At 33.6% G+C, this 21,105-nt stretch overlaps 1 protein-coding gene across 2 annotated transcripts; it reads right to left on the minus strand.

Annotated features, from left to right (window-relative positions):
- Nucleotides 1–7,218: 7,218 nt before the first annotated feature.
- LOC108338324 (uncharacterized) lies at nt 7,219–16,181 on the minus strand. 2 transcript variants are annotated; one of them, XM_017575124.2, is made up of 10 exons: nt 15,944–16,180; nt 15,381–15,652; nt 14,003–14,036; nt 12,699–12,832; nt 10,038–10,104; nt 9,330–9,429; nt 8,983–9,146; nt 8,498–8,544; nt 8,371–8,421; nt 7,219–7,727 (listed from the first exon to the last, which is right to left on the minus strand). In XM_017575124.2, the coding sequence occupies exons 1-10, from the start codon at nt 16,020–16,022 to the stop codon at nt 7,392–7,394; spliced, it is 1,284 nt and encodes a 427-aa protein (XP_017430613.1). In that variant the 5' UTR covers nt 16,023–16,180; the 3' UTR covers nt 7,219–7,391. The 2 variants fall into 2 exon arrangements, with proteins under 2 accessions (XP_017430613.1, XP_052736097.1); XM_052880137.1 differs by lacking the exon at nt 14,003–14,036 and having other exon boundaries at nt 15,431–15,652; nt 15,944–16,181.
- Nucleotides 16,182–21,105: the final 4,924 nt, after the last annotated feature.

The following is a 21,105-nucleotide window of genomic DNA, read 5'->3' on the forward strand; positions in this document are numbered from 1 at the left end:
TTGATTTTAGTGAGGAAAAAGTAATTAATTTGAAATAAATTAAAATAAGAAAATTAATTGCACGTTAGAAACTGAAAATATCAGTCAAATTAATTTTTTTTAGAAAAAACTTAAGTTACAATTATTTAAAATGAAAAAAGGTTTGATGTTAAATTTGTATATAGTCAAAAATCAATTTAATATATAAAATTGTTAATATAATTGTAACGTGAGAATTAAAAATATGAAATATTCATTACAATTTAAAAAACTTTAAAGGAATAATGTAAGTCATTCAATTTGGTAGTTAAAGTGCATTTTGTTCACACCCTAGCAGTAAATAGTTATTCAGTTAGGATGGTAAAAACGAATCTACCTCCTTCGTTTAAACTCGATTCAATAATTGTTTGTCAAAAATGAGTCAAATTAGATTAACTTGGCAAATGAAAATGGATTAAATTTACAATCTAGTCTAACTCGTTGTTAAGTTATCATTTAGATTGTTTCAAATCTTAAATAGTATCAGATATTGGTCGAGTTGTTTTAGACATTGACTGAGTTGTATCAGACCTTGGTCGAATTGTCGGACTGTGTTAATATGAACTGTCACGGTACTGGTTCAATTTTCTTTTTATGATGTCAAGCTGCTAGCACGACTAACCCATGAGGTTGGCCTGCTAGGTTGTCGGGCTTGGCGGGTTGGTTCAGGCTCTAGAATTGAAAACGTTGTTCCAGCCTGCCTTTTTCGACCAAGCTAGCAGGCTCCAGAATTGGTCGTGCATCTTGTAGAGTACTCGTTCATGATTGTATGTTCGAGGTAGTTGGATTTGCACACGTGGTTAGAGGGTTGTTGATTAGAAGGAGGTCAGTTGCTTAAGGAATATGTATGACTTCTTCTTTGGGGTTTCATATTCCTTAGGGTTGCTTACAAGATCAAGATAACAGAAAATCATCTTTCTCTAAATTCTTCTTCATAAGATGTGTGAACACAAAAATGTACATTTGCTTAGGTCCTTAATAATGTGTGTAATATTCATTTGTCTCAATTACTTACTCCTTGCATGGCGTAATTTTGTTAACAAAAGGGATAAACCTCCTACACATTTACCTTTAATATGTTATTACTTAATTATGATTTATCTTGCTACCTACATGGATATGTGAGCATCTCATTCCATAGTGTAGTGTTGGTCGAGATGTTTTGAACCCTCTAATTTATGTGGACATGTAAGTTGAGGTGTCTTCCTCCTCGACCTATTAGTATAATTATATTCACTATTATCAGCTATACGTAGGATATCATTAAAAAAAACTAAAGAAAAGAAAATTTAGAACAAAAATTAGAAATTGAAAAACTATTATGATGACACTTGTATATTCTACTAACTTTTTTTATATAGAATTAAGAGAAAATAAATAATGTAATTAAAGTATTTTTATAAAACATTGTCAGAACCCTTAAAAACCCTGAGTTAGTGGAAGCCAGGTGTAGGTGCAAGGGTTCTGAAATTCAGAAAGTGAAAGACAGGTGTGGGATGCAAAGTGGACGATCGGTTTTGACGATAGTATATAAGTTAAGTTTTCAAAATTCGTGCCACTTTTCTGCATGCATCATTCTCTTCCAAATATTCTGAGTTCTTCATTTCTCCTACTTCTCTCTACAATCTTCTTCTCCTTCTCTCTAAGAATTCTCATCTTTTTCTTCTTCCAATCTTCAATCAGACCACGTTTAAGTCTTCCTGGTGTCATGAGCTTTCTTTTGCACCGATCAAGTTGCTGGTTTGTGCTGGTTTGAGCTGGTAAGTTCATTCCTCTCTAAGCACTATTGTTTTCTGGTACATGCAAACCAAGTTTCTGGTTTCATGAGTTATCATCTCATTCTGAACACACTTCTAGTCTTTTGATTGGTTTAGTTTCATAAATCCTGACCCGTAGGATTCTAAGATTTCTGGTGGTGAGCTATTCTATTCAAACTATGAGCTTTCGGCTAAGTTTAAGAGGTAAGGGAAGCTTATATAATTTGATTATGATTCTTGTTCTGAATGGTTGTATGTTTGTCTGATCATTTGATGAATATGAAGTATGGGTGTTACTGCATGTTTGTTTGAATGAGGGGATAATTTATAAATGATGTGAACTTGGTTGAGATAGTGTTTGATCTTAAGTTTGCAGCATTCTGCGTAATTCTGTGTTTGTCACCGAGAGTCATTATTGACCATTCGATTTTTCATTTGGGTATTCGGTCTGAACTAGATTCTTCTTCTGTAAAGAATTTCAGTTAATGATCGATCGGTTTTTCTCTTAGTACTCTGATAAATAAGCGTTTGGTCTAAGTATAGCTTTCTCTTTGTAAATTAGCTTAGTTAAGGTATTCTATAATATCTAAAATTGTAGATATTATAATTATCCTTTATTAAAAATAAGTGTTACATAATGGTATTAGATATATCTATACTCCTTCATTCTTAGTATAAACTAAGTAGTGCTCGGTCTTAAACCCGGCGCTCGGTCTCAGTGGTGCTCGGTTTTAATCCAAGCGCTCGGTCTCATCATAATACTCAATTATATTATTTTTGGAATAAAAGTGTTCGACCCTCGTTTATAGTGTTCGGTTTAAACTCTTAGTTCTCAGATAAAAACTTTCATCATCTTTTGTTAGGTTTAATTATATGTATTCTATAGTATTCCATACATTCCTTGAGTTCTGTTAGTAAAGACCTTTCGGTCAAAATGGTTGAGTATCTAGGAAACGTTCCTTATTATTATAAGTGTTAGGCTTCTGATGAGTCTTGTCTTGTATGGACCGTTCGGTCTTGTTCCGTGGATAAGTGAAAGACCGCTCGGTCTTACACTAAGTGTTCGGTTATGATAATCTAAACAATATTCTCTTGTGTCGGTCTTACTTCTAAGATTTAGGTTATCTCCTTAAACTCTGTTTTAAGATGGGATCTGGTTTTATTGGTTTGGTTTGACTGTATTGATAATGAAGTATGATGACTTTAAAGTATGATGTGATTTAAATGGTATGGATATGAAAGAGTATTCATGGGAGGAATATCTCAGGATTTGTTATGGAATGGTAAAGTATGAATGTGGTCATGCTAAAGTGGCGTTTATCCTGATATTCTATGATTACTCATTCTCAAGTAGAGAGGAGTAAATCTTGTGTGAGAATGGCAGGAGGTCCTAGTCCATAAGGTTAAGATGGGCGATGTAAGAACGGACTAACCTCGGGTGGCGGCTATTGAGGGCATCCCAGCTACTACATCACCTGGGTGCAAAAACGTCGTAGCTACACATAATTCATAAGTCCGGACAGTCAGAGTCAAATGGTTGGTCATTCCATGCAGTGATGAATTATTATGGTTGGAAATGTATGATTGGTTGTTGAATAATTGACTATGGAATTATATCAGATTTATGAGAAATATATGTCTTACTGAATTAATTAAATTACATAAGCTTACCCTATTTCCTATCTTGTCTGTTTTGTTCATTCTGTTGTCATTCCTGTTGCAATGATCATCCTGTGGATGTGAGCAGAAGGGGAAGAATGCTTGTTGGAAGAAGCCTTGGAAGAAGTGGAGGTTAAGGCTGAACCTTAAGACCGTTCAGAAATTAGAGATTTTCTTTCTGTATAACCGTTCGATTAAGATTGTTTTGTTGGAACTGTTCGGTCCAGTATTTAGCTTTGTAAAATTTTTAATTCTGTAGTATTTTGTAAGGCCATTCCGCCATAAACGTATCCTTCCTTTCTGAACTGATTTGTAATATTGTTAATATGTGAGTATTCTATGATATGGTTTTATACTGTATTTTTGGGATGTTACAAACATAGTTAATATAAAAAGATTTTGAATTAAATTAGATGTGATCATGGATTAACATTTTTCAAATTAATATTCATTTTGTTAATTAGATTAAATTGGATGTGAGATCAACATAATCAACTTTAACATAGGATCAACTCAAATATAAACTCAACTTCATTTGGCCAAATCCGTCTTGATCCCACTGGAGTTCGACTTAGACTTAGACTCAATCAAACTTAGCTTAATATCGGACCAACCTAACCTAATTCCTATTAGAGTTAGCCCGACTCATGCCTACCATGGCTTCACTAAACATAGGATTAGACCCACTTAGCTCGATGTGGCATGGGTTCAACCTAACTTAGCTTGACATGACACCAACCTGATGTTAAGACAAGATTTTCTAGAGAGACTAGATTGTCTAGCCACTCGAGTTTTAAAGTTTAACATACAACACTTAACGAAAATATTGTTTAGTGAAATGTAACGTCTAAGAGAAGTGCATGAACGTACTATACTTTTGTCTTCTTTGTTTTTTCTCTCTTTATTTGTGCAGATAATGACAACACCAAACTTTACTCAAAAGCACTACACACAGATCAGAAAGACATTGAGAAATAGGAAGACATTCTTGAAATGTTTCCCTAAAGCTTTATGTTCTGCCATAGTCGTACAAGCTCTCACTGTTAAAGCAATGTTGCTCTTCCTAAGATGCAAAAAAGTACAAATCTTTGTACAAGAAGCCACTTACTCTAAAAAAGGTCAACTCTTTCTAAGTAACGATAATCTCTCGAATAAAGCTATATAATGAGAACTCACAAAAGAGAATAGAAGAACTTTTGCTATCATTGAATCGTTACACTATTATCTCTCTAAAAGTTTACATCGTCTTATTCTATTCTTAGAAAAAGAAAAAAGTTTTTCAAGTTATCATATTTCGTAGTATTGAATTTATCCTTTCTTTAAGATTTATTTGAATCTATACTTGTAATCGAAATATTGATTATGTTTGTTTATTCATAAGTGAATTAAAACACTTGTATTATTTAACTCAGTTGAGTTAAACATTCTAGATAGGTTGTCTAGGGTTGATACCAAAAATGGCTAAACTCAGACTAGTGAAGTTGATTAGGGGAACTAGAAGTTGTTGATAATAATTGTATACCAGGAGAAAGTTATACTTGTTTGTAATCTTGTATAAGATTAGTGGAACCCCTTAAAAGGTGTTAAGGGAGACTAGACATAGCTTAGGTTGAGTGAATCACTATAAAAATACTTGTGTTATTTATTTTCCTGTTTAAGACGTTTTCCTAAACACTTGCTTGAAATCACAGGGATCTAACAATTACTACAATTTATCTAACACTCGCAATAGTTATTAAACGTTGTTTTTGCAAAAAGTTTTAAAACATTATATGTGGGATTAATCTCCGTTATATTGAATATACACATATGGTACTCTATTTATAATAGAAGAATATGGGCTAAGCCCAAAATACAAATAAGAAATAATAACAAACTAACTAAAGATAACATATAAAGATAAGATAAACATAATATATCTACACTCCCCCTTAAGCTTGTGCATACAAATTACATATACCAAACTTACTACTAATATAATCAATAGACTTAGTGAAAATATATGCTTCTACACTCGAGTGACACCCAATTGTTAATGATTTACGAAGACGACATAAAAGAAGAAATACCAACCCTGAAGACTCCTCCTGAGCAACAAATCTGAGAGGTTGCTCCATGTAAATATCTTCCTGCAAATCGTCGTTAAGGAATGCATTGTTGATATCCATGGATAAAGAGGTCATTGTTGAAGAGCCACTACGACTATAGATAGACTAACAAAAGCCGTATATTTGCCATGGGAGAAAAAATCATATATAAACGGGTCAAATGCAATGGTGACAGAAGGGAAGTCAGAAGAGACAGTAGCAGAAGAAGTCATGGATAAACAGGAGAGAGAAACCTTAAAAATCCAATATTCTCTAATCAAGGCACCTGAAAAAGAAAAAAAAAGCAACCTCAATGCTCTAAATAAATGTCTAAGAGGAGACGAGACGTACGACCATGCACGATGAACCTAAAATGGAAAAAGAGCAACCTCAACACTCTGAATCACTGCAAGACGTGCTACCATGCATGAAGGAAAAGGGAGCAAATCAACAACTTCAAAAGACAAAGGCACTAAGAGCGTGTAAGAGCTTCGATGAAGGCATCTAATGGTACGGTGGTCGCCTGACCAAGACAATCAATACGATGTGATCGTCAGTCGAAACTAGAACTTCAATAATGACAGTGGTAAACAATGGCACTGCTAGTAGCAAGAATAGGCAATGTCGCTACCGACAACGACAGATATAGTGGTAGAGGCGAAAAAAACTTTTTTTCTCAAAGGAACCTAGCTCTGATAATATGTTAAGAATTGGACTTTAAGCTTAATTCAATCCCACAAAACCGACTTGTAAGATGAGGTTAACATCCAGTTATATACTATAAATTAGTCTTATCTCTAATCAATGTGAGACTTCCAACATAACTAGACTAAATGTCATCCTACTTAACCTAGTTTTAATCATGTCAGGATCAATATGGTTTTGATTGAACTAGGATCAACCTAAGCTTAGCCAACCTCAAATGAATTAAACTCACTTCAACTCTATCAAATGTAGACTCGTTCTGCATCAGGTCGACTTAGACTTAGGCTAACTTAACTTGAGCTTAGACTAACTCGACTTAACTTGAGCTTAAACTAACTCGACTTAACTTAAACCTTACTTAACCTAGTTTTAATTGAACCAAAACTATCATGTACCAAGCCTAACTCAACTAAATATGGTTTAGTTCTAACTCAAATGAACATGACCATGCATTGATTTGTTTGAATGCAAGTTTACTTTAATTCAACTAAACCCAAACCAACTTGTTTCGGTTTTGATCAACTTGACTCAATTTTAATGATCAAAAAGCATATTTATTTTGAATTTTCAAAATGAAAAAATTTATTCCATCTATATCCAATCTAAATTTAATTAAATGAACTTAAAACCAAAAATATGAATTTAAATTTAAGATAATTTTATTTAAATTAGAGTAATATAAAATTGAATAATTATTGATTAAACTTTACCGTTTGCATTTTTTTTTCTCACCTTTAATTCTTATAAAAGAATTGCAAACTAATTTTTATTGGAATATCACAAAAATAGCTGAAAAAAAGTATATAATAAGTTTGCGGAGATAAATAGCTTTCAATATGTTCGGAAGCTATAATAAGAAAATAAAACTAAATTATATTACAATATCCTTAATGGTATTTTAAGATCATCTTATAAGATCATTTAGTTGTCTTTGTGTGATATATTGAATAGCACCATTTACTTCATAAAACAGGTATAATAAAATACAAATATCAGCAAATGACAAATAGTATATTTTTCTTCCCAAAAGAATAGTGCCCCTCAAACACTGTATGTATATGATGTAAACACACAAAGAGCTTGGTTAGTTAATTCTGTTGTTGCAATATATTAAAAAAAAGGAAAACAAAAAATAGTCTTTACATTCTCTTAATGCTGAAAAGGCTTAGTTTGGTCCTGTTCTTGGATTGGTTTGATCCTCAGGTGGTTGCCCCTGGGTTACGGTCCTAGATAAAATTTCCATCATAGATTGAACGGCCCCTGTTAGATTCTCCGGAATTTGCTCCATGTTTAAAATATCTGCCCCAAATCTAATTTCACTAGTAGTTTCTTGCTCCCATTCCTCAGTCGGTGGCCTCTGTTGTGAATTTGTAGCGTTTGAGGTCATATGCCTGAGCATGTTTGCCATTTGGCTGGGGTTAAATGGCACAGAAGAAAATGTGGGTGGCAGGGGTGTGCTTCCTGATTGGTTTGGAACTTCTTGCGATGATCTTGTTGGATTCTATACAGAATGCAGAGAGAAATTTGTTGAATTGAAGACAATATGTTATAGTAAAGTAGCAAACAGTCATCAGAAATATTACAAACATCTCTTAACAGAAATAACAACTATCAAGAAGAAAAAAAGGAATTGAAGTCACTGCGCGATGTAGGAGAAAAGTAAAAATGTTCGCTGACAATTTAGTATGAAGCAACAACTGCAATATATTCAGAGTAAACTAATACTGAAAGATAAATGAACAAAACTATATTATTTCCACAATGGAGATTATCTTCTATTCCCATAATGAGGTGGGAATATGGGAATTTCTTTACTATTAAACTTCTTTCTTTCATTTTTACTAATCTTTTATTTAAATTGTTTTGAATTTAAAATATTCCAAGAAATAGTAAAATGTAACCAAACACCATTTTAAGTGTAGCTATAAGTTTTATTTCTAGCTTATAATATTTCAAGGAATATGATTCCTGAAAATATAATATAATTCTGTGAAACAAACACCAATAAATATTATGTCTGAAGAGAAAAAGAAAAGATAACTACGAAGTATATATGTAGTGATGAATCACACGCATCAAATCATGCTATTCAAATTAAAACTATACCATAACTATTTAAATGATAATAGTAATACTAATAATACCTGGTTGTGATGTGCACGGTTTTGCTCTTCGAACAATTTCTGCTCAGCCACCTGTGTTTAAAGGCAGCATTATAATCACAGAAAAAGTAACAAGAGAAGCAGAAGGAAAAGTTAAAATAAAATAAACCCGGATATTTTCTTTGACAGAGCCATTATTTGGATCCAACTGCAACGCTGCATATACAAAATATGCCAAGGTAAATACATTGAGATCGAGATTCACAGGATTTAAGATTTCCAAATTCCAAACACCTTGGATCCTATACATATAAATTAATAACACCTATAAAAGTCTGCACACTGAATCATTTTCCAACTATAATTCTAATAAATACAGAATTCATTTTCACCCAAATCAATTCTTTAGACTATAATGTTCATCATATGTTCCATCAGGGGTAGGAAACCCCAATGGCATAAAAGCTAACCATTTATGAACTTTTGAGAAAAGTTTAGTTCTGATTAACATTACAAATTAAGGTGATGGATCTCCACCTTGGTAACAGTAGATAACAACAATAAAGTCAACATTATCCGATAATGTCCAGTAAAAACGCAATAAAACAGATTACAAAGAATAAATTTTGGGAATGAATATAGTTCTTTCCCAACCTTTTCTAAACCCTTTATCAATAGCATCTCTGTAATTTCCTTGAGCATAATAAACCAAACCCAGACGACTGTATGCCTTGCTGTAGTTTGGATCAATCTTGATAGATCTAAGACAATCTTGAATTGCTTCCGAATATTTGTTAATCTGAGTGTAAGCAGCTGCCCTGATATATGTAAGAAAATGAAGGGACGAAATGTAGTTTCATCAGTTAAATATGCAGGTGCCTAAGCAATTATGAATCGGAAAAACTAACAAACAACTTTCTTTTTCTTTTGAAGTTCTTGTTTCCAGCCTAAATACGCTTTTTTTTTTTTAATTTTAGAAAGGGTGTAGACCAGAGGGATACCTGTTGCAGAAGTAAACAGCATTCTTTTCATTGAGTGCAACAGCACAATTATACAACTCAATTGCATCATTGTATTTCTTAGACTGCATTGCCTTGTTACCTGAGTGAAAAGCAAATTTCAAGTACTATATCAAGTTGCGATAAATACCAATATTCTTTATCAAACTTTAATAGATTCAAATTGAAAAACAATCTAATCAAACCAATCTGCAGTAAAATATAAAGACATGTGTTGGCTTATAACAACTTTAGAAATGTGTTACATTCCATTTTGATTTAAAAAGAAAAACATTGGATGATTAAATTGTTAGTAATGAAGGATGTATTTAGGCCTGTTTGGAAACCCACCATATCATTTTTTCAATTTTAATTTACTTATACATCTTTAAATAAGTAATAAAGTTAGTATCTATATTATAATTCAAACACACAAAAGTTATATAGTGATACTATATATATATATATATATATATATATATATATATATATATATATATGAAAAAACAAACGTAGCAAGGCGAGGACAGGAATGCAGTGGGAAGTCCCTACTAAATCAGGTCAGGAATGCTACCCACTGATTCAGGTTTTCTTGTTATGCCTAGAAATACTACACACCACGTAAATCACAGCTGAGTGTGCTCAAGATAGAAAACTTTTATTCATCCAAAGAAAAAGCAAACCTCTTAAAGTTAAAGTCACTTGTCATACCTAATGTTTTTAGTGATTCGGCCAAACTCATCAAACAGAACTGCTGACAACCAGATCTTACCATCTCCTACATAGAAGCAGATTTCATCAGAATTAAACAGACAGTTTTACTAAAATTTGTTCTGATAGAACCCATCAGTCCAATGTCGATTGATCTGCATAGCAACCCCATCAAGTGGTATAAGACTTGACTGCTGTTGTAGTATTAAAAAGACAAAAAGAAAGATATTAAATGAATTACATAATAATACAAGAATAATAGCAGAGATTGCAAAGTGCATTATTTTAACTACGTAGAGATAGCAACTGTATATTTATGATCCTCAAGCTCTTACTACCCGCTTCAAGCTCTCAATATCCAGTTTTAGATATTCCCATTCCAATTGGGTAAACATTTGTGTCATTCGACATATTCTAGCTCCTTTTATATAATATGATCAACTCTTGATGGAATGCAATAGAAGAGGAACCACACTGTCATCCTTACCAGTGACACTTTCATGGTTCTAAATGTGAAACTCGAGGTTACAATCTGAACTAGACAGTTACGTGAAACTGGTTGATAAACTTAATTATCATACTATGACACATTGAGACATTTCTTTGCCATAAAGTATGGTTAGTCAATTCATTTATTTTCTCAAAGTCCTCACTAGGATACAATATTGTACATCTCAAGGTATTTGGCAAGAACCCTGGGTTGTCAAATAATTTTTTAAGACAAAAGGAGCAAAAAGTACAAGGTTCACCTGTGTTAGAGTCAACTAGATTTCCTAAAGATTAGAAATAGCCCTTGTAGTTATCATGTGTTCCTAGAAGGAAATTTAATCTGTTAGGAAAGTAAGAAATTAAATTTAAGATCAAGTGTAAAGTGAAACTTGTAATGAGTTGCAAGGGCCACCAGCCACCTATGAAGATTTGTTGGACATTCAACTTCCTGTTAACTGTTAGAATAATTACATCTATGTATCATCATTAAGCCTACTTAGGGTGTAGTGTGCTAGTTTTTATGAGTTGTATCTATAGTAGTACCTAGTTTTGCACCTAGGTATCTAGTGCAATCCCTTAAACTTTCATGTACTCTTGTATCAGTTCTTTATTATAAATAGAGAGGGATCAATCAAGCCCTCTAGAAATATATTTTTCTGTTTCAATCTCAACCTCAAACTCAATATTTCATGAATGAATAAAAAACAAAAGAAAAAAAAACTGATTGTATTTTCATTTAGAGTTGGAGTGGGGCGAGGGGGATGGTGAGAAGGGAGGGGAGAGAAATTGTATCCACTGGACTCAACAATAGATAGTTGATATCTTAATGGGAGTAAGGTTGATTAGAACAAGTTGAGTATGACATCTACCAACCAACTTGAGGAGTGGGGATTGAAAGTTAGTGACTAAATAAGTATTTATACTCTGTTTTAAATTGCCCAGCTAGCCTAATTATTGAATACGAACACAAAGACCGGCTGCACCCACATTGGTAAAACTATCATGTTCAGGTATTGTCTAAACACACATTATAATATCTAGAGGAGGTCAATAAAATTTTAGGATTTCTTTATAATTTTTATTATGTTTTTTTAATTAATAAGCTAAATTGCCACATGGGAAGGTGAAAACAACACAAGAGGTGAATCATTCATGTTCTTATAATAGGAAGTAATGAGGCATATAGTGGGAATTAAAGGTAACACTAGCCATGAGAAAAGGAAACACTGGAGGGAGCTAATCACTAGTGGACATTACTTAGTGAGAATTAATGTGGAATTTGGAGGGCCTTATTATGGTGGTTGTCTAGAGTGTGACACATAAAATTTAGCCTACATAAAAGGATGTACTTGTAATGCAATGGGACATATAAATTTAAAAGAAAAGTCAGTTTTCAGTTCTGAGTTATGGAGAACCCAAACTTGATCTTATCGAGTAACCTGTGGCAATCCCCTTCCATTTTCCCATCGCACTTGCAACTGTTTCTCAAAACTAATTGCTTATTTTTCAAAAGGCTCTCTCAAGAAACCACTCGAACAAACATGCACTAACTCTAGAAATCAAAGAGAATTTGTTTTCTCTATGTTCTTTCTTTGGGCTGTACATGTTTTTATATAGGTCTTTGTCTTCCTTGTCTCTCTATCATCTCTAAGAAATTCCACCACCATTTTCCATCCTTCAATAAATTCCAAGAAGTGGTACAGCATCACCGTTATTTGATTCACAATTTGAATTGGGGAAGGCCAATACCAGCAAAACTATACCTAATTTCTGGAGTTCCAACCTGCTCCATGAAGTTGCTCAGGACATGACAAATTAAGAGTGCATAGAACTTGCAACATTTTTATGAGTTAAATAAAGCAAGCAAAATGGTTCTAGAACCACATGTTGGGTTCTTGAACAACAATTGTGAGGTTAGAAAATGCACTATTTTGGGTTCTGATTAAAAATCAGTAGTATAGTATTAAGTTATTTTGAGTTTTAAAGTGTGAGGTTAGAAAATGCATCATTTTGGGTTCTGATTACAAATCAGTAGCATAGTATTAATTTAATTTTGATTTTTTTTCCAGTAAGAATTAATTGTCTATGGCAGGATAGAAATAAACCAAATTTAATAAAATAATAACTGTAGTAAGAGCAACATATGTTTATACATGACATAATATGTCATACCTTACAACCTTCATCAAAAAAAGAACATGCTTTCTCCAGTTGCACTATGTCATCACTCCCATCAGTATTTCTCCTGAAATAGTGATTTTTCTCCAAAGCAGCAAAGAATTGTCCGCACAGTTCATCTTTAGATGCTGCACTCAAATTTTAAGAACATCAATTTAACTTAGAACATTTTAAGACACCTATTAGGATATTTATCCTATTTTATCATCATTATATTGTGTCAAGGGTTACCCTATTTATTATGATTATATTGTGTCAAGGGTTATCCTATTTATCATGATTGTATTGTGTCTAGGGTTACCCTATTTATCATGTACTCTTGTATCAAATTATTCTTATAAATAGAAGATTATGAGAGGGATCAATCAAGCCCTCTAGAATTATTTTACAGTTTAATTCTCAAGTACACCAGTTCAGTCCAAAATAAATCTACAAATCATTATCCGATGGTTGTAATTATCAATCACCTTTGGTAGTTATTATCAAGTTTTTAGAGGATATCTTGTCTTTCTAAGTATGCAGAATCATCTTTTTTCTTTGACTTAAAAATCCATTTCCCTTTATCCTATAAAGAAAAGCTTTTGCAAAAGTGCACCTTAATGATAAATGTCAAAAAATAAGAAAAAAAATAGCATTCATTACTCATGGTAATATATAAGAAGGAAGTTCTATATGATTTTCAGATTTTTCAAAATATAGCATGCTTTTACATTTCGTTTAATATTTCCTATTGTCTATTTCTTACCCTATCATCAAGGAGCACATTAAAGAAAACCTAAACAGACTCATCTAGAATCTAGATTAACAATAACTTTTTTTTATAATAATTAACAAAAGCAACACCTTGTTGCTGTTTAATATCTTGATTATCAATGAAAATTTTATTCCCTTCCCTTTTACCCATTCACCATCAGAAAAAACATATAGATATGTTAACCACATTAAGAAATTGCCATTCGAAAATTATATCAGAAAACTGCAACCTTTACTTCCATGAAATTGACTATGAAAAGAAGTATTGTGTCAGTCCTTGTCATGTAAGAGAAAACTAAAATCGTTTAGTTATTAATATATGTAGCAATGTATGATGAAAGGAGGGGTCTACGTCCAAGAGGCTTCTCAAGGTATAACAAATAAAGATTTTAAATGTTACAATTTCAAAACTATAAACCTAGATATGTCTGTCTTTGATAACCTTGAGATGATAAATAAATAATATAAAAATATTTTCTAAATGAAGGTTTAAAAGTATACAATAACTCAAATTTAAATAAAATAAAGGAGACATGTTATCCTACCAAAAGTACAAGGTTCCTGTGTTGAATCTTCAACCTGATCAAGTTACATATAACGAAATAAAATAGAACTGAATCAAAATTTCAGTAATAAACTATTTTAATGTGATTTTTTATGTGCTACAAAAACAGTGAATGCATAGACATGTATATCATGAAATAACTCAGTATCAATATTACAAAATTGATTATTAACTACTATTAGCAAAACCAATATTACCCATTAAGTTAAAAGATCAAAATTAATCTTCTAATTTCTGCAGCTGCTTAGCTGCAAACCAACTATCTATATTACAGTCACAAATCATCCATCCCAAAAGTTAAGCTATTAGGAAAGTCACGTCAATGGTTCTAAATCACACACCCACAAGCAAGAGATTCTTGAACTTGAAATGTGCACCATGCACAGGCTCAGAAAGGATTGATGAACAGGTACAACAAGGATTGAAGGCATGAATCATAACCATAGGTCATAGAGGCTATATCACGTCATGAACCAACTATCCCAAAAGCTTACGCTACCAGGTGAATATGCATGATGATTTTATATCTCATTACATTTCATCACATGTTTATTCACTAAATTAGAATTTATAGTCTAATTTAATAAATAAAGGAGTAAGCTCCCTAGTTAGTCCAAAAACTAGTCATATGTTGTAACCTTAGTGCTTTGAACTATTGAAATTAAAAAAGAAGTCCCTGGAAATAAACATGGTTCCTCATGTCAGTTGAGGCGATAAGTGAGGAATATTACTTTAATAGAATAGATCAGCTTATGTGGCCTGTTAAGTCCCTACATCACATAAACATGTGGCACATGAGGTTTGTGCATTTTGGTTCCAACTGCAAGAGAATGCCAATAGAAGACAAATTTCCCTGGCCTTTTACAGGTTACTAGGTTATTGACAGGAATTTTATTTTAAGTGACTGATTTCTGGTTTTGTTCAGTAAAACTTGAGCTCCTTATGATAGGTTTTCTGGAAGGCTTCAATTTGTTAGCTAGTGTGAATATTGAAGTTTGAAGTTATATTTCCATTATTCAAAATTTGTGTTTTATTCTTCCTTCTTGAGGTAAATCCCGATAATTTCAATAGTTAGGTACAGGGATAAAACAAGATGTTAAACTATGTCTATTTGAATGGTTGGGTAAATCACATATCACATGCTCACCATGCACTAGTTAAATGAGAACAATTCATGAAAAGTGTGAACCATGAAAAATGACATGCACGTTCCAATCAACTGACAGATGATGGAAAACATTAATTCAATCCATCAAAGAGGAAGGCCCCACCAAAAAAAAGTAAAATATAACAACCAAAAATGTTAACGAACTAGTCTAATGCAATGGCATATGAGGGTAAGTGTGAAGTCAATTAACCGTAGATTTTGACGCCTCAGAATGATTCATCCCACGAGCAGGATTCTCACCAGAGAATGAACTGGAAGCATTCGCACAATTCCATTGAGTATCAACATCCGACTTTCTAGTTTCATTTTGCTTGTTAGCTTCAAGAGACTTGAATATGTCAATCAAAGATTCAGATGTCCCATCATCCCCATCCACAGAAGAAGAATTAAGTTTGAAAGCCTCTGTCAAACACTCTCTAGCAACCTGAATCCCCTCAGCATCAACCCCGGGACCCGGTTCAACTATTCCAGACGAACCAAATTAGAGAGCATGCATTGATCGCAATAAAAAGAAAATAAGAAAAAAAATTGGTAACATAAATGAAAATCATACAGCAAATTCTCTCCACTCTATCAAACTCAATACAATTAAAACGACAATTGGCAACTGGAACCTAATTAATCACGACAAATAAATCTACCCAGTTGATAAAATTGGTCAATATGCATAGATAGCCGATAAAGATAAAACCTTGCAGTTGCAGTTAAATTGGAAAGTGATTCTTGGTGAGGAATGAATGAGAAGAATAATACCAGAATTTAGGAAGTGGAGGAAGGCACGAACTATACGACGAGAGAGAGGAGAATCGGTGGAGTTGTGATTGTGAGCCATATGATATCGCAGAAAGAATGATGGATTGAAAACGAAACTAAATGAAGATGAAGAAAATAGTCATGCTTTGGAGTAAAAGAATGTGTTCAGGAAAGATCGAAGACCAAGCAGCGAATCTAGCCTTTACGGGTTGAATACGCACTAAACCAAGATGTTTTGATTTTGCACTTTCACGGATTTATTACTATAGACAAATTTCACTCACATTTTCTATTTTATTTTATTTAACTTTATGCATTTTCTATTTTAGATTACATTTTATTGAAAATTTTGAGAGACAAATGGATAATGATACTTTCATAACAATTTTTTTTATAACATTTTAACACAATTTACGTGTTTCATAACAATTTTTTTTATAACATTTTAACATCATTTATGTGTTATTATGTGATTGGTCCATGTTAGTGTTTATGATTATTATTATTGATTATGAAGTAATTTTGGACCAATCACATACACATAGATGATGTTAAAATATTATTAAAAAGATATCAAACTCTCTCACCTTAGATGTTATGAACAAAGAATATAAATGTATTAATAAAGTATATTTTTTTTCCGATGGCAAGTTAACCCTTTTTGTTATTTTTATTTAGGTTTAATACCCTCTTTGGTCCCCACTTTCGTTAGACAATGTCAATTCAGTCCTCATTTTTAAAAGTGTTTGAAATATGTCTATAGTTAGTAAAATTTGAGTCTAATTTGTCCCTTCCGTTAAGTATAACTAAATGGAGTTAGTGCCTTGATGATCTGACACCAGTTATGCCAATGTGTCAATATATTGTTTTGTGCGTGCTGACGTGTAATTGACTTAAAAAAGATATAGCTTTTTAGGGTTTTTTAATTTGGGGAAAATGTGATTTAGGGCATAGACAGGGTCTTCTTTAAATTTGTCTTCTTCCCAGCGGTGGGTCTTCTTCCTCTCCTTCCCCTCAAGTCGCTGCAGTAACCGTGGAGCTTCACCAGGTTCGCGTGGTGGATTGAGGAGAGGATGAAGATCTCGTTACAAAAGGACTTGGTAGAGAATACGACAGAGGAGTGGTTGCGGTGGAGGTACTTCACCGCCGCAAGGCGACCGTCATGGAGTCAAAGTTGTGGGTAGCGGCAGCGAAAAAAGCCATTTTGTTCGGTTTGTATTTGCGAATCCATAGTGGGGTAAGTGTGGATTGGGAGCGGTAATGGAAGCAGAGGAATGGTTTGTTCTGGGAGGATGAGTTGAACCCGCAGGTATCGCTGTTGGCGCGGCAGATAATGCAGTTAGTGAAGTATGGGTCACGACTTTGGTCCCAATCGAGTTGGATTCCTTTATTGAGGAACTGTTGGAGGAAGCCGAGGATGTCGGTTAGGTATGGGGAGTCTGAGTACTAAGGGGAGTGGTGGGTGGATCTGCAGTCAGGGAATAGGTGGGAAGGAGTTTTGATGAGGTTGCATTGGGAGGGGCAGTGGGAGGGAAGGCGGCGAGCAGGGGCAGAGGAAGGAGAGGCGAGAGCAGGTGGCGGAAGAGAAGCGGTCGTCACGACGCTTGAGGAAAACGGGGTAGAAGGGGCAGCCGAGCATGGTCAGAAGGTTGCGGGTTGCGGTAGAGAGGATGTCGGCGCAAGAGACAGTGTTTGGGCAGGCCAAATCGAGGACAGTCTTGGCGCGGACAACGAGGTCGACGGCGTCACCGGGAAGGGAGAGGCTGATGTCGGCATCGCCGAGGAGGGAGAGGTTGACGTCCGTGTCGCGATATAGAAACCCTGAATCAATTTTTCCCCTAATATAAAAACCCTAACTTTAAAAAACCTCAATATGGTGTTTTATTAACAGGTCAGCACCGTACAAAACAATATATTGATACGTTGCCATAACTGTGCCAAATCATCAATGCACTAACTCCGCTTGGTTATATTTAACAGAAGGGACAAATTAGACCCAAATTTTATTAACTGTGAACATATTTCAAACACTTTTAAAAATGAGGACTGAATTGACATTGTTCAACGAAAGTGGGAACCAAAAAGGGTATTAAACCTTTTATTTATATGTTTATGCATAAAGTGGGAACAAGTGAAAAAAAGTAGATAAAATTCAACGGGTGAAATTTGAGAAGTTTAGAATGCACTTTAAGAATAAATTAACCTAATATAATATTAAATATTAATGATTATCGATTCCAACGAGTGAGATTTCAGAAACTTTAAATAGTTATATTAGCTACAAAAATAGATAGATTATTAAAATTCAAATATCAATATAATAAAATGTAAAATATAAATTATAACGAATTGTTAAATTTAATCATTTTATTTTATTAATTATAAGAAAAATCAATTAGAATTGGAATGTTACGAGCCGAAAACTAAAAGTGCTTTTGATTTGGGTATAATGTTGAGATATATATTAGGTTTAAACCCTCGTTTTGTCCTCGTATTTGCGTGTCAATCTTAAGTGGGTTCTCATTTTTTTTCGGTCTCAATCGGGTCCATAAACTTATAAATATGAGCCAATTAAGCTATCTCCGTTAAGTTATCACTAATGTCGTCTGCATGTGATGACGTGGTGCACACTTAAAATGTTGATGTGGCAGTGTTATATTACGTGGAATTTTTTTAGGTGAAGCTAGCCTCCGCAACAGTGTCATTCCCCACCATCCTCGCCGCCGTGGCCAACCATCATGCTCATCTCGTTGGACAACCATCCTCCATCATGCGCCACCACCCACACAATGAATCACGCCACTGCCTATCGCGAGCAACCTCATCACTCCACCATGAAACACGAGCGCTGTCATCACCACAGTCTCGCCGCCACCAAACCCTAGCATAGTGCCGCCATCACCTCGCGCAACCATCACCTCCTCGCGCAGTTCACCTGCAACCCAAATCGCAACAGCGAAATCATCTTCTTCACCATCACATCGCGCCTTCATCACCAACCCAGAATCATGAAGAACCCTAAAACCCCAACCTCTCCAATCTCTACACGCTGCCTCCATTCAAACCTGCAACCAAGACAACACAAAAGATCCAGGAAAAGCCCCAAATCAAAACCCTAAGTCGCGATCCATATTCTCCACCATCCAACAAAAACCCAAATTCAAAATCTTCTCTTTCCTTCAAACACACCACCAACCCTAACTGTACAACCTTTGCAAACCCGACAACGAAAATTGAAAAATAAAGGAAGTATAAAATAAATTAAAAAAAGGAAAGAAATTCTAGATGTACAATTTGAAAATTACAATATAGTTTTGCGAAATTGGAAGGGAAATATAACTAGTGCTTGTGGAAACGATGGGAGGTTTTTTTTCCTCTTGTGGAACCAGGTTTTAGATCGAACGTGTGACACGATGAGTAGATCTAGCATTTCTTAATCAAAAAAGGGGATGTCGCAAATGATTCATACCGGAAAATAATCTAAATCAGAGCCGGCAACGGAAAGTTTGAAGCTTGCCGGAAAATTGGAGGCACTGTTGCATCAGAGAGGCATATATAGATAAAGTCTTGAGAGCATCAATAAGCAGTGCGAGAGAGAGAGAGAAAAAAAAAAGGAACGGGAGAGAGGAGAACACAAACCTGCAACCAAGACAACACCAAAGATCCAAGGAAAAGCCCCAACATAAAAGATCCAAAGGCCGCCGCGGCCGGTGGGGCGATTCTAGGAGGGTTTCGGGTTTCCTGTGGCAGTAGAAAAAGTATAAAAATTTAACACATCCACGTGGAATTGTTGATTGTACAACAAATTACCCATTCAATTTAATATACAATGTCACATCATATTAAAAAAATACAGCTCAACACAGTTAGACGTCGTTAGTGAAAACTTAAGTGAGAGAGCTTAATTGGCTCAATTTTACAAGTTTATGAACCCAATTGAGACCGAAAAAAAACGAGGACCCACTTGAGATTGACACACAAATAGGAAGACCAAGGTTTAAACCTATATATTAATTACTTAGAAATAGTTAAACTCTTATATGTAGACTTAAGTATTATATGTACGATTTCAGCGTTCGGTTCAATAGCAATCTCTTTCTCTTTTTCCTTTTCATGTTAGTTTTATTAGAAAGAGAATGAAGAGTCTTAGCAGTGAATATACTTTAAAATTCAAAAGTGTTGATATGATGTCAAATGTATATATATATATATATATATATATATATATATATATATATATAATTTTAGTGTTGTTAGTGTTTGATATGCTTAAGATATATAAAAGTTGTTTCAGGAACAAAATATGTAGATTAAAGATTTTAGCCTTTATTATTGTTTAAAAGTTTGTTTTTACGACAAAAAAGAGCTATGGTTTTCTTTGTGGAGGAGATTTGATATTCTATGTGGAAATAAAGTTTTGTTTTTTGTATGTTGGATTAATGTTTGATGGTTTACACCTTAGTTGGATTTAATTTCTTGAGTTTTACTAGTTGTGTTTAACATTTTCGTGTTCAATTCTTATCTAACCTCTTACTTTTCTTACATTTAATATCAATATGGGAGAAATTTTTGTTTTTTTTTAATTTGTAGTGATTACAACTTTTATATATAAGATTAATTAAATGTGTTAAAGTGATTGACTGATTATTATTATGGATTAAGTTCATTTGATACTCACAATTTAGTTTTGGTGATGGATGTGTTGAAAATTTAACCTTGTAGTTAAGTATTTGATTCGATAGAATTGTAGGATTCTATAAAGAGCCACTAATAGAGTCTATAAACTCTTTTTCGAACAACATTTAGACTAGATGCTTTATATCACAAACATAAAATACACATAATAAAAGATTATGGTTTACCCAAACTCACAAACTACGTTTAATTCTTTCTTAAAGCACACAAATTAAAAGGTTCTACTAATTAACAAATGATTATAATGAGTACACAAATCTCTTTAGGTTATAACGAGTACGCAAACCTTCTAGTGTTTTCCTATGGTTTTAATTTTTTATATAGTATTAAATATTTTATCCGTTGATAATTGTAAAGTACATTATGTGCTTAGAGCATTCTTGAATATGTCAACGTCATTTAATTAATGTATCATTTGATGATAATTTAGATGATGTAGATGACATGTTTATTAGATGTGTATCTTA

The sequence above is a fragment of the Vigna angularis genome, chromosome 7 (assembly GCF_016808095.1).
Source record: "Vigna angularis cultivar LongXiaoDou No.4 chromosome 7, ASM1680809v1, whole genome shotgun sequence".
Lineage (NCBI taxonomy): Eukaryota > Viridiplantae > Streptophyta > Magnoliopsida > Fabales > Fabaceae > Vigna > Vigna angularis.

Bases quoted from the DNA above. Each gene is read 5' to 3' on its own strand.
- LOC108338324 (XM_017575124.2), bottom strand. From the start codon at position 16,022: ATGGCTCACAATCACAACTCCACCGATTCTCCTCTCTCTCGTCGTATA. The intron at 8,545-8,982 runs GTTGGGAAAGAA...TTGTATATGCAG, and splicing joins TGATAAAGGGTTTAGAAAAG to CGTTGCAGTTGGATCCAAAT. The intron at 7,728-8,370 runs GTATTATTAGTA...CATTCTGTATAG, and splicing joins ACCGTGCACATCACAACCAG to AATCCAACAAGATCATCGCA.